The sequence below is a fragment of the Nanorana parkeri genome, unplaced genomic scaffold, assembly GCF_000935625.1.
Source record: "Nanorana parkeri isolate BGI_ZX_2015 unplaced genomic scaffold, ASM93562v1 scaffold86, whole genome shotgun sequence".
In the NCBI taxonomy this organism is placed as follows: domain Eukaryota; kingdom Metazoa; phylum Chordata; class Amphibia; order Anura; family Dicroglossidae; genus Nanorana; species Nanorana parkeri.
In genome coordinates this window covers 60,049-73,609 of record NW_017306354.1, presented here as the reverse complement: position 1 = coordinate 73,609, position 13,561 = coordinate 60,049, and the positions used below count along the sequence as shown (strand labels likewise).

General features: G+C 46.9%; 1 protein-coding gene across 1 annotated transcript in view; it reads left to right on the top strand.

The window, feature by feature from the left end:
* The window catches only part of LOC108783735 (limbic system-associated membrane protein-like), a 371,908-nt gene extending 358,635 nt beyond the window's left edge, over positions 1–13,273 (top strand). The window contains exons 4-5 of the mRNA XM_018552379.1: positions 11,899–11,995; positions 13,003–13,273. Coding sequence (XP_018407881.1) covers positions 11,899–11,995; positions 13,003–13,273 — 368 coding nt within the window. The remainder of the gene's footprint in view (positions 1–11,898; positions 11,996–13,002) is intronic.
* The last annotated feature ends 288 nt before the right edge of the window (positions 13,274–13,561 follow it).

The following is a 13,561-nucleotide window of genomic DNA, read 5'->3' as shown; positions in this document are numbered from 1 at the left end:
GTGCTGATCAGTGCACTGGTGAGGTATAATAAGTCAGAAAATGTCTCTCTGCGGACGATCTTATTTCCAGGCCTGGAGAGCGACGCAAATGATAGGCTGGCTCGCAGTTTGAAGCCTGAAATTGAGCTTTCCACTTGTGATTTTTCAGGGTTGATTGGCTACACTTAAATCCACATTCTCCGCACTCGGCTCTCTCTCTCTCTGCTTGGTTTGTTGCCATTTGACCTGTAAGATAGTCACCTTGCGCTCTATCTGTAACCCCTTCCGCTCTCATACAGTCCGGGCCTAACCTAGTGGAGCATTCCAGATGCATGATCGCGAACAGGGACACCTAGTGGACGATCCTATAATTACACCCCCTTGCTGTCGCAGGTATTTTTCAGTATTCAGCGCTGCGGTACTTTGACCGACATTGATTCCGTCATGCAACGCTGTACTGAAATGAATTTTATACCATTTTTTGGGGGGGACAGATAGAGCTTTCTTTTGGTGGTATTTCACCATCGCTGGGGTTTTTATGTTTTACTATATAACGAAAAAAGTACCCTAAATTTTGAAAAAAAAAACCCTGTTTCCCTATGAAATGTTATGAAACATTTATTATCACCCCAATTTTTTGTCACGTCGGGTAAATAGACACCAAACACCAAACTGTGCTCGCCGGCAAAATCGTTAAAAAAAAGACCACGCCCAAAATTGGCCATAGGCGACGCTTTAAAAGCTTTTACCGCTGATCAGTTTCGTGTAATCAGTGATTAATGGCCCTAGAATTATTGCTCTCACTCCGACGTTCATGGTGATATGTAACATGTGCAGCATAATAGGCGCAGTCGTCGTTTTCACACCTAGGGGCACCTGACGCATGTTTGCGTGTGTATGTGGGGGAACTTTATACAAAATTGTTGTTATATATTACTATTTTTTGGACCTTTCTAGTCCAAATATGCTATTGGACCGCAGGTAACTTCTCCCCCGCCTCCTACAGTTGAGCAGTGACAGCTGAGGGACCAGAAGTGATGCAATCAGCGTCTTTTCTGGTCCCATTCAGTGGGTAGGAGATCGGCGAGCGGATGTTCACCGATCTCCTTCCCCGCTTCCCACTAACACCCAAGATGCCAGTCCCGAGCCCGCAGGGCGGGCAGCAGAGCTCAGAAAGCATATTTGGGGTGTGTGGTGTGGGGGGCACACTTCATCGGCCCCTGGAAGTGATCTGGTGGCAGCTCAGTCACCAGAATCGCTTCCAGTGTAAAGCCCATGGTCGGCTCTACACAAGTAAGCAGAGTCCCGGCGGCTATAGCTGCTGGGAGTCTGTTTAAAGGGGCCCGCTGCCAGCGACGTATGACATACATCAGTGGCAGCAAAAAGGTTAAATGTATTTTCAGCAAGTAAGCTACCGTTATGTTTACTATTTATCGGTACTCGTACTTGGTACCAAAATACCGGTATTGGTGCATCCCTAATAACAACTCTTATTACTGATCACAATAAATACATTTTATAATGAAGCTGAGGGCTCCCTGTAGGGAGATACGGAAACTCTTACAATAAGCCTGTTAGCCGGAGCACAGAAGTGATTTGAGGTTTTTCTGTTGACGGAACGGCGGACGAAGACTTATCGGGCTCAGCCTCCTGCATTTTGATGAAATTTGGGAAACTGCCGGCGTCAGCGTTGTCACGGGTCTGTTTGTAGGTCTTTCCTGTGACTCCGGACTCATGATGGAAGGCTGGGGACTGACATGAGGCTGTCATCTTCTAGGATGGGGGATTTGTACTGAGGCGAGAGACGGCCACAGATTGAAAAGCACTGAGACCGTTCCCGTCTGTTAGACAGAAGAGGACAAGCTGACCAGACGGATTGTTTGTTTGTTTGGAATCGTTTCTTTGTTTTCTTTATTTTAAAGGAAGAGTGGGGAGAAAGGATGGAAAGTTGGGGAGAATAGATGAAAGGAAGGAAAGAAGGAAGAAAGGAAGGACACAGGGGGGAAGAAAGGAGGAGTGGAGAGTAAGGATGGAAAGGAGGAGAGAAGGGTAAAGGGGGGAAGAAAGTGGGGACAGTGGATAGAAAGGAGGAAGTATAGGCGGAAAATGAGAAAAGAAAAAGGAGGAATGAAGGTAAGGGAGAAGGCAGAGAATACGGAAGGAAGGGGGAAGAATGAAAGGAAGATGGTAGGGAGAAGGAGAGGAGGAAGATAGGAAGTAAGGAAGAGGGGGAGAAAAGAAAGAAGTAATGAAGGGAGAAGGAAGGAGATATAGGGTAAGGTAGGATGGAAGGGAGGACGATGGAGGGGGAGAAAAGAAACAGGGGGAGAATGAGTGGAAAAGAGGGAGGAAGGAATGGTGGAAGAAGGAAGAAAGGAAGAAGGAAGTAAGGAAGGGGGAAAGCATAAAGTAAGGGAGGAAGAGACAGAAAGAGGAAAAATGGAAAGATGATGGTAGCGGGGGAAGGAAGGAAGAAAGTAAAGTAGGAGGGAAGAAAGGGAAGAAGAGTGGATGGAAGTCAGAAAATCAGGAAAGAGTTAAGGGAGAAGGAAGAGGAGGATGGAAGGAAGGATATCTTTGTAAAGCCCTACTCTCTGTCTGTCAAGGTAACCCCCCCCCCCCCCCCCCCACTTCCTCCATCATTGATAAGAACTGACTGCTACACATCAATGTTTGTGTTTACAAGTCACATGTGTCATTTTCCTGCGTCGTTCCGTAACGCAATCCAGCACCATCGGGAGGCATGGAGGAGAAGATTGTTGTTTTCCAAACCTGGCTATTTATACACATAATGATTACAATCAGTGCGGGATGATTACTTGTTTCACCTGATGGTGTCCTCCCTCTCAGCAACACACACTGGAAATAAACCAGGAGCCCCGCTTCAGTTCATTGACGGCATTTATAATCCGGTTCATACAACAAATGTGCGTAGAACTTATTTATGGAGGACGTAGGGATACCATATGTGCGTTACTTTGCCGGTCTGCTTTCTATAGAAACAACTAACCGGAAATATTATCACATTACTAAAAACTGGTTTAATTTCCCAATAGTAGAAAAAAGGGGTAGCCAAACGTTGCCCCTCAGCTGTGGTGAAACTGCAAACTCCATCACGCCTCTGCCTCTGGAAGTCATGCCTGCAGCTGTCGGAGTCTTGCAATGCATTATGAGATTTTCAGTTTCTCCACAGCTGGAGGGCCAGAGTTTGGCTTCCCCTGGTATAAAACAAACAATATATCTCCTTGTCTGAGCCACTAACTTAACTTATGTCAGCCACTGACTAACAGGATGCCCCCAATGGGTTCCCCACAATAAAGAGGTACCTGTACCTTTTAGCATTCTGTTAGCACTCAGCTTTTTCACCCAGCAGCAGAGAAAGAGAGCAAGAGTCCCGAGCATCAGTCATTTCACATATATAAAGACCTGTGGATAGCTGAGACTAATAATGACATCTGGGTATCTGGTAAGACATTGACCAAAGGAAAGGCGGCGTTACCCATTCCAAGCCCTACAAAGCTTCCGGGCACCAGAACCCAGAACAGAACTTATTAGGATCTGAGTATAGATCATATCCCTTTAGAAGTGTTCTCTTTATCAGCCATAAACACTGCAGCCCTTCGCCATGTGTAGGTGACACATATGCACTGTCCGCCATCATACCAGCTAGTAAATAGGGCCAATACTGCCTATATATATATATATATATATATATACACTGAGTGCCCAGATTATTATGACCACCCCATCAGTACTTCGTTGGGCCATGGGATGACTCCACGAGATGACTTCGTTGGGCCGCCTCGTGACTCCACGAGATGTTGAAAGGTGATGCGAGGAATCTGACACTGCACTGTTGCCCTTCTGTTGTCTTGTACCAGTCTTGCCACTCTCCGTTCTGCCCTAACATTGACTAGTCGCTGACGGCCACAATTCGCACGTTCAGACCCAGATTTTCGGCTGACAGTCCAGTCTTTAAACACTTTAACAACAGCTGCTCTTGAACATTTAACGAATTCTGCTGTTTTGCTGATACTCGCTCCATGGCTCCGAGCGCCAACAATCATCCCACGTTCAAAGGCTGTTAAATCGCGTTGCTTCCCCGTATCTTCAGAAACAAATCACTTCTACTGTCGTGGTAACCAACCTGCTTCCCTATTTATAATGGTCTGGCCCTCTAGCAACTTCAGCACAAAATTATAGCTAATTTTCCTACAAACATCAGGTGGTCATAATAATCTGGCCACTCAGTGTATATATATATATATATATATATATGCTGTATGTATATACATATCTATCTATATACTGTATATATATATATATATACACACAGTATATATATATATATACATATACTGATAAAAATGTCTGAGTCTAGCCAGGATGGCGGAGTTGTATGCCCTAGATTTAGATGGTATACTGAAGGTTGTCCTCTAGGGGGAAGTGCGGAGATGGCCGGAGGCTTGGAGGTAACAAGCCCAGCTGAAGCCAGCAGGCTTGTTAAGGCCTCTACAAGACCTCCCAGCCTCCTAAAGGCGCCCATACACCTTACGATTATCGTACAATAATCGTATGCGATTGCGTTTTCGTCCGATAGTCGCAAAGGTGTGTGGGCAGTGTACAACTCGCAAATACTGTACAATCGTATGACTTTTGACTTTCAAGCATGTTTAAAAACTTTGGTCGATCGTACGATTTTCGCAAGGTTAGTGGCGTTTCCGTACGTCAAAAACCGTGCGATCTACACTGCTCATGCGCAAACGAAAATACGTGCGGTTGATTACCGCAATTTGTCCAGGCGCTTTTCTTTAATTACGGCTAATTGAACCTTGCAATCGTCGGCATAATTGGGCCGCCGTACAACAATCGTACGACGGTTCGATCATCGGACGAAAAGTGTCGTCCGATAATCGTAAAGTGTATGGCCACCTCAAGGAAGCCACCCCACCCTAGAAGCAGACTGGGGAGCATACAGTATCTACCTGTGTGGTGAAAAGACCACCACCCTGTGTGGCAAGGTAACAAGAACCAGTCTGTGTGGCCGGTTGAGGAGAACCAGCCTGTGTGGCCGGTTGAGGAGAACCAGCCTGTATGGCCAGTTTTGTTAGAGACAACTTGAAGACAGTGAGACTTTACAAATCTTATGTTGCTGAAGGGAAAAGCTGAACTCTGTGTTTAACCTGTTGGCGAATCCTTTGTGAGAGAAAAACGTCTGTGAATGAGTCAATAAAAGTGGGCAGAGGAGCCCTTACAAAGCAGTAAGCAAGTGACAGTGTCCTCAATGCGCTACCATTTAGAGCTAAATATCACTACATATATATATATATATACTGCAAACCTAGAATGGCATCTTGTTTCCCACTCTGCCTTTGTGTGTTCGATGACATCGTTTGCCGTTATCACCGGCTTGCCTCAGAGCAAGGAAGCTGCAGAATAATTAATGTTACCAATTACCGACTTGCCACTGGGGATAAATTTGCTAAAATCGGTAAAGTGAAGCGACAGCCCAGAGGTAAAGATATACAAGAGGGCGCATAAATCGTTGCATTGGCAGGCTGTATTTAATATGAACTACGAGCAGATTTAGTGCCAATAAATAACTGTGTCCTATGGCTCTCCGATGCCCGCTGCTCAGGCTTCTCGTTCAGTTAACTGACCGTAGACTGCTAGCTGTTCCGACTGCCTGGGAAAACCAAAGTCTATAAAGGGATTGGAATATCGGTGGCTCTGTTTGTTACAGTTATGTCATATGGTAACACGGAGCTGAGGCACATACACAGATTTACAAGAGACTTCTGTAAAACAAAGACTTGCCAGCATGGGTGCAATTTTATAGCAGGTCAGGCATCTGGCAACCTATAACTTAGATCACCAAAGAAAGGCATCAGGCCCATGGTTGCTCATGAAGAAGCCTGGTAGTGGGAGAGCACTGCGAAACTCGCACTGCCTGTCTTTTATAGGGGCAGCACTGAGCCTCAATGTGGCCTTTACCAGCAAACGCCAGATCCAGAAGACCAACCACCCTTCCTCCTGACCAATAATCCAATCAGACTGGAAAGGTTCAGTCAGCTGTGGGCTCCATAGTTGCTGATCAAGCACTTGGCAGTGACACAACAGTGTTGTAGTAGGGGGATCTGCACTGCCTGTCCTAATAGCTTCTTGGAAGGATAGATGCATGGCGAAAAGGTCTCCAAATCTTTGTCTTTTTCCACCTAGTGGTGTGGAAGGGGTGGTGTTGTATGGGATTTCAATGACAGGTTGGCCATTCTCCCAAACCAAAGGGCATCCAAGGCCGGTTTTGGATAGGACTGGAGAAATGAGCAAGGACTGGGGTGCCACACCAAAGTGTTAAAGTCCAAATCAAGTGTTTTCCAATAAGAGTTGAGGCAGAGTCAGTATAAAAATTCAACGCGTTTCAGTGGCTCGATGCTCCCCTTCATCAGGACTCAAGAGCCAGTGGAAAGTCTAATAAATGTACTTTTGTGTATAATTTACAGGATTGTCGAAGGCAGTTATGGGCTAAAGCCAGCAGCTGCTGGTGAGTGTGCCAGGAGGCTTCCTTTCACAATTCTGTGAGTTGTATTTTATAAGTCCTTAACTTGGACTTTCCATTCATTCTCATGCCCTAACGAAGGGGACACCCTTAAGCTCTATTTTCTTTTTATACTGACTCTGCATGAGTTGTTATTAGAATAAACTTATTTTAGACTTTTTGGTATGGCACTCAAGTCCTTACTCATTTCTCCGGTACTAGTCCAAAGTGGCCTTGGATGCCCTTTGGTTTGGGAGAGTGGCCAACCTATGTTTAAATACTATACAACACCACTTCCATACCACTAGGTGGGATCTGACAATGGCACCATTCAGATATTCATCCAAAAAGGTAGCTATAAAGAACAGGCAGTGCAGAGCCTCCAACTATTAAAGACCAGGCAGTGCAGATCCTACTACTACTAAAGACCAGGCAGTGCAGATCCTCCTACTAATAAAGACCAGGCAGTGCAGATCCTACTACTATTAAAGAACAGGCAGTGCAAATCCTACTACTAATAAAGACCAGGCAGTGCAAATCCTACTACTACTAAAGACCAGGCAGTACAGGTCCTCCTAATATTAAAGACCTGGCAGTGCAGATCCTCCTACTATTTAAGACCAGGCAGTGTATGGTCGTCTTACTATTAAAGAACAGGCGGTGCAGATCCTCCTACTATTAAAGAACAGGCAGTGCAGATCCTCCTATTAATAAAGAACAGGCAGTACAGATCCTCCTACTATTGCAACACTGTTGTGTCACTGCCAAGTGATTGGTCAGCAACCATGGACCCAACTTGTGATTGACCCTTTCCAGTCTGGTCGGATTATAGAAGCTATCAGTCAGAAGGAAAGAAGGACGGTTGGTTTTCTGGATCTGGCGCCTTAGACACATCTAGTGTACATTTGCAGTGAAAGGCTACATTGTGGGTAAATGCTGCCCCTATAAAAGACAGGAAGTGTAGATTTTCCCACTACCGCAACAGTCCTGTCCCACTACTAGGATGCTTGATGAGCAACCATTATTCCCACAGGTGACCATTCTAATTGGGTTATGGAAACTATTGGTCATGATTAGTCGACACCCACAGCTTAAGTACATTTTTGTTTTTTTTCTGACCCTGTTTCCCTAAGAGTTATACTTATATTTCCCCGAGTGTTTTACCCCAGAATACTGAAATTAGCTTATTTTGGGGGATGGCAGAAGTAATTATAGTATACCAGTGTGCACCCTGCATAATAATCTAAATTCCTTCCAGTTTTCCCTCCAGCAGCAACAACTACAAAAATAATAATTTTGTGATCGTTTCATAAGAAGAAAATCTCTACGGTCAGCATAAACCTAAAGCATTTATTAGCGGAGAAGACGTGAATTTATACGCTGAGCCGGCACACTAACAGGCTGCAGGAGGCGGAAAGACAAAACATGGAAACAAACAAACAGAGACGCATTTGTTGTAGAATGAAATTAGGCCCATTTATCCCCATCTGCTCATTGTCCTGGAAAAGTAAACGGCACATCTATAATGTTGTAGTTTTTACATATGAGGTGGGAAGGGAGATAAGAGACATTTCTGGTTAATTCCTCAGTGGAAGAACACAGGTATAAGGTATAAGGAATTGTTCAGACACCAAGCAAGTACCACTTCTTGCCCCTTCCTTCCCTACGCTCTAATTAGCATCGTACAGTCCAGATACAATCAAATGTATTGTGACAACCATACACACCCATGGGCCATGGCCAATGTTTAGCCAAAGGTCAGCACACTAACAGTTGAGTTCTATAGGGTGTAGTAGAGAGGGTGTACAAAGGGCCGGATTTGCTTTCTCTGCTGCCCCAATGCCAGGTTCCCTCCCCCCCCCACTTGTATGCAGGCTGCATACAAGTGATCTCGACGACATCGCCGAAATCACTTGTACAAAACAAGCGGGGGCTTCCCGGCTGTACATTTAGCTCTGCTTGCCCAAAGTAGGGCTAAATGTAGAAAACAACTACTTGCCCGGCACCCGGAACTGCATGTCCAGGGCTTCAGGAGATAGGAATTCAACACCCCTGCTCCCCCTCTACTCCCTACTACCCCAAGGCCTGGCATCGGTTGGCCTTGTGGGAAATCCAGCCCTGGGTGTATAATAAATAGAAAGGTGAAGAGATAAAGAAGAGGAAGTAGTAGTGCCTTCTGGTGGCACTTGTGGCCGTCCATCCTCCTCCAGGGGGCCTACTGCAGCATGTGGGTTGAGGGGTTGGGTCACCTCTTCCTGTAGTTTGGGCTACAATGCTTGGAGCGTGGCCCACAACAACATTGACCTTCTAGTCCCTGGGAGGCTTAGTTGGGTCATCTGTTTCAGGTTCTACTCCTCAGTGTCCTGTCCTACACCCCATGGGTCACAGGAAGAAGTCAGATTGTCTGCTGTTGCTGTATTACTAACCCTAAAATGACGAGGACGCATATTTCCTTTACACCACTCACGGCATCACACTCATGACAGTTCGTCCAGTAACGGAATGCCAGAAGCATGTTAGGAGCATGCTCTTCTTTTTTTTCTTTACTAAAATGAATACAATGTTTTACAGGGTCCACATGATGGTTTCTTTTATAACTGAAACCTGCGATAAGTCCTTAGTCATAAGCTGCACATTATGAACTAATAATGTCCTGATATTGGAATTATCCCAGGTCTGAGGAACACTGAGGGGAATCTAATCCTAGATGTTTTCACAGCTCATAGCTTTGTTCTTCCCACACAAACCAATCACTTTTTGCAGCTCCACCCCTAGTGTTGATACCCTGCAGGAGGCAGGAAGGTCAGCCCAGACTGGCTAAAAAGTGACTAGACTAGGTAGACTAGGATCCCTAACCCTAAAGAGACATTAATCACATTTTACAAGCGCTTCCCTTGCTTTTTGTTATTGAAGGCTACAAGCCCTAGCACATCTCATTCTTGGTGGCCAGGGGTGTCCCTGCTCTTTTAGCATGCCCTTAACATTATCAGAGATGTCAACTCTAACTGCCTATCTCCTAAACCAGGGGTGGACAAATTAATATGGAATTCAGGAGCCAGTCTTTCCAATCCAAGAGCCAGTCTACCCAATCCAGAAGCCACTCTGCCCAATTCATGGGCCAGTCTGTCCAATCCAGGAGCCAGTCTGTCCAATCCAAGAGCCAGTCTTTCCAATCCAAGAGCCAGTCTACCCAATCCAGAAGCCACTCTGTCCAATCCAGGAGCCAGTCTGTCCAATCCAAGAGCCAGTCTGTCCAATCCAGAAGCCACTCTGCCCAATTCAGGATCCAGTCTGTCCAATCCAGGAGCCAGTCTGTCCAATCCAAAAGCCAGTCTGTCCAATCCAAGAGCCAGTCTACCCAATCCAGAAGCCACTCCGCCCAATCCAGGAGACAGTCAAGAGCCAGTCTGTCCAATCCAAGAGCTAGTCTGCCCAATCTAGTAGCCACTCTGTCTAATCCAGTAGCCAGGAGTCTTTTTAGGAGCTATCTCCATTGACAACAACCAGAGAAAACCTCAAATGTTGGGTGCCATCTGTAAATATTAAGGAGCATATCAAGAATGGGCAGGAGCCACCATTTTGGAGGGGGGGGGGGGGAGTTGGGCATAAGATCTACAGCCATATGGCCATAGCTGGTGCCCTTTAAGCGGATACATTTAAAAGCCTGTGGAAAATAACACGGTGAAGTGATGTTGGTAAACATAAATTCTTTAACAGAAACTGAGAAATGTATTGCCATCACCAACCCGTTCCAAGTCCTTGAGTGCTGATGTAGGCTCAGTACCATGGCCTCAAGGCCTCCATATCTCTCGCTCATTGTAATCTCCATCATCGGACTCAAGATTACAGATAAACACATCAGCACAGCCTCCCTGATGTCAGGAAATAAAAATGATCTTGTTCGGTGGGACGCAAGCATCACAAAACAGGGCTAATAAGATTATTACGTCTTCTAATGAAATTTGCGGCTATCAAACATGCATGGCGCATCCTCACCGTAACCGTCGCAATAGCGGTATGAAGCCCGCCGCTGCCAGCACTACCTCTCGTTATCAACAAACACGGTCCAAATTAAATTTAGCCCCTTGTCAAGCTGTTTTATGCTGATCATTTGTTTTAATCTCATTATAAGCGCTGCGCGGGGCCCTTAACAAGTCTTCGGGAAGCTCAGGTAGGTAATTCGACCGTGGCGAAGACTACCTAGTCTAGACATATGCGAATAGCAGCTAGTGTAATAAAGCCGACGTCTGACTACGGGGGTTCCTGAAGCTTAAATCCCGGGGCGAAAACATTTCCAGTGCAGCTATCTATGCATTCATTAAAAGTAAAGTAGATGTAAACCCAATCACTGAAATCTTATATAAGCTTTATCATGTGATTTCAGAAGAAGTTGTTTTCAAACTCTTCAGCTTCAAATACAGGAACAAAAAAAACGATCCTGCTATGAAAGTCCCCGTTTAGACACTTCCTGTTATGGGGTGACAACTGGTTTGTGCTCCTGTGTTCTATCAAAATTTGGGACTACGTTAGAATGTGGGACCGGTGACGTGGTCACACATTTTGTCGTAATCCCACCCAATTTTACATCGGTGGAATGTGTGACCGATGACGTGATCACACATTTTGACGTAATCTCGCCCAGTTTTTCGGCGGTGGAATGTGGTTACACAGCAGGGAAATCCTCAACCGTGAGGAGCAAGTGAGGGACAGGGAGGCTCCTCCCTTCCACCTATACACTAGCTTGGGGACGGGTTGGGGTGGGGCTTCTTCAGGCAGGGGGTGGGGCCTCGGTCATCGGGGCAATGCTTCGGTCGGCGGGGGCGGGGCATGCGTGGGGCGAGGCTGGGGAATGCCTCACCTGGAACAAGAGGTACCGCATGCCACTGGTTGCTAGGCCGGTCCCTGCAACCCCTTCTCCCCTGGGCTCTTTACAAGGATGGCTAATATGGCTTGTTTTAAAGCAAGCCATACCTATCCTCTCCCTTAAGTCGTACCTATACTCTCTAGCAAGCCCTAACTATGCTCTCCAGCGGCTTGTACTGTGAAGTTATGAAGTGGGGGCAGTGCAGTCAATGACAAATCCAGCTGCCAAAAAAAGGGTGCTTTGGGGATGCTTGGGGATGCTGGGATAACTCCTGTCATCACCAGAAAGCCCAGCACTAATGCCACCCCTGACATTATATTACATTACCAATAAATGATCAATTGTAACCTCGATCGATCGGCCTTTAATATTACTTTAGAGTTATTAAAGCTTCCATGAACCAATGCGGCTCCCAGCTCCGCAGAGCAGAATAGCGACTTGCAATGAATTTGAGACGGGGAGAGAGAGCTGATCGACTTTCTTCAATATCCTCTGTAAACAAACACATGTTTTCTTGTAGATAACGGCAGGCTGAGAATGGCCGAAGCATTGATCACACATGCCTTCAATTACCGCAGCGTCGCTGGGGATAATTGTGGATTTGCAGAGGAGCCAAGGTAGGTGGGGGGGTTGGACAGGTCCCCTTTATCATGACTGATTCGGCTCGCTCGGCGGGGAGGCCGCGCGCGGCCCTATTACAATCAGACACTTTCTATGCTGTTAATAGACATGGGTCGGGGAGATTGAGTACCGGGGACTCGGTGTTAAGTGTACTGGACTGAAAGGCTTTTCAAAGCAGATGAGACGCTGCGGTATTGCTTAACCCGTCGCGGAGACTTGCGCCGGTTTCCTTCCCTTTATGTGGCTCGGAGCGGTGTGCATCATTGGAGAACCGAACTGCGTTTTCTGGACGCAAAGGCCAGATGAAGCTAAAGATGGGTCCTTGAAAGGGTTGCCACCTTTTCTTCAAGAGAAACCTGAACACTCTAGCGCCGCACGGGGAGTGGCAACCAGGAGAAAGAGGATAGAGAGACAGCCAGGGGAGAGAGTAAGGAGACAGTCTATAGAGGACTACAAATCCCAGCAATACATTATACAGCAATACAATATAATATGAAACTACATTCTCTGTTTTTTTCTGGGGTGGCGCCCTTGATGTCTCCAGGATCTCAGGTGGCCTGTGCGGGCTCTCAGGTGGACTCTGTGTGCTCTCAGGTGGGCTGTGCGGCTCTCAGGTGGACACTGTGTGCTCTCAGGTGGGCTGTGCGGGCTCTCAGGTGGACACGGTGTGCTCTCAGGTGGGCTGTGCGGGCTCTCACGTGGACACTGTGGGCTCTCAGGTGGGCTGTGCGGGCTCTCAGGTGGACTCTGTGGGTTCTCAGGTGGGCTCTCAGGTGGGCTGTGCCGGCTCTCAGGAGGAGGTGGGGGCTCTCAGTTGGGCTCTGCGGGCTCTCAGGTGGACTCTGTGGGTTCTCAGGTGGACTCTGTGGGCTCTCAGGTGGGCTGTGTGGGCTCTCAGGTGGGCTGTGCGGGCTCTCAGGTGGGCTGTGCGGGCTCTCAGGTGGGCTGTGCGAGCTCTCAGGTGGGCTGTGTGAGCTCTCAGGTGGGCTGTGCGGGCTCTCAGGTGGGCAGGCAGCGTTGTGTCAGAAGAGACAGTGGAAGAGATGCGCCTGTTTACAAGTGTCCGCGGTTCTCAGGAAGATGCGGCTTCAGGCTGCCTGAGGTCCCACGCTTGCTGGGGACCTTGGCAGCTGCATCCATTAAAAAACGTAAAGTGCCGGTATGGGCACTTAGTGTCTTGTGTCCGGGTGTCAACTGGCTGGAAACCCGGAGACAAGACTCAAAAACCAGACTGTCAGGGTGAATCCCGAACAGGTGGCTACCCTAGTCCTTGATAATGTCTATTAAAGGGTCATCAACCCCCCACACCTGCAGACACATACATACACACACAAGACAAGAAATGGGGCAAGAAAGCTCAGAGAACAATTAATACAATGTCAAAAGTCTAACCCCAATTGGATACATTACAGGAAGTGAAGGGAAATCTCCCCAATAGGGGAACAGACATCTGTCAGAGGTTCTATCTCTTCCCCGACCCGTCTGATATTAGGCCGGGGCTTTAACTTTGGTACATCAAATGTATCAATAAAACAAAATACTTGTAACAGAAGGAAACAAAC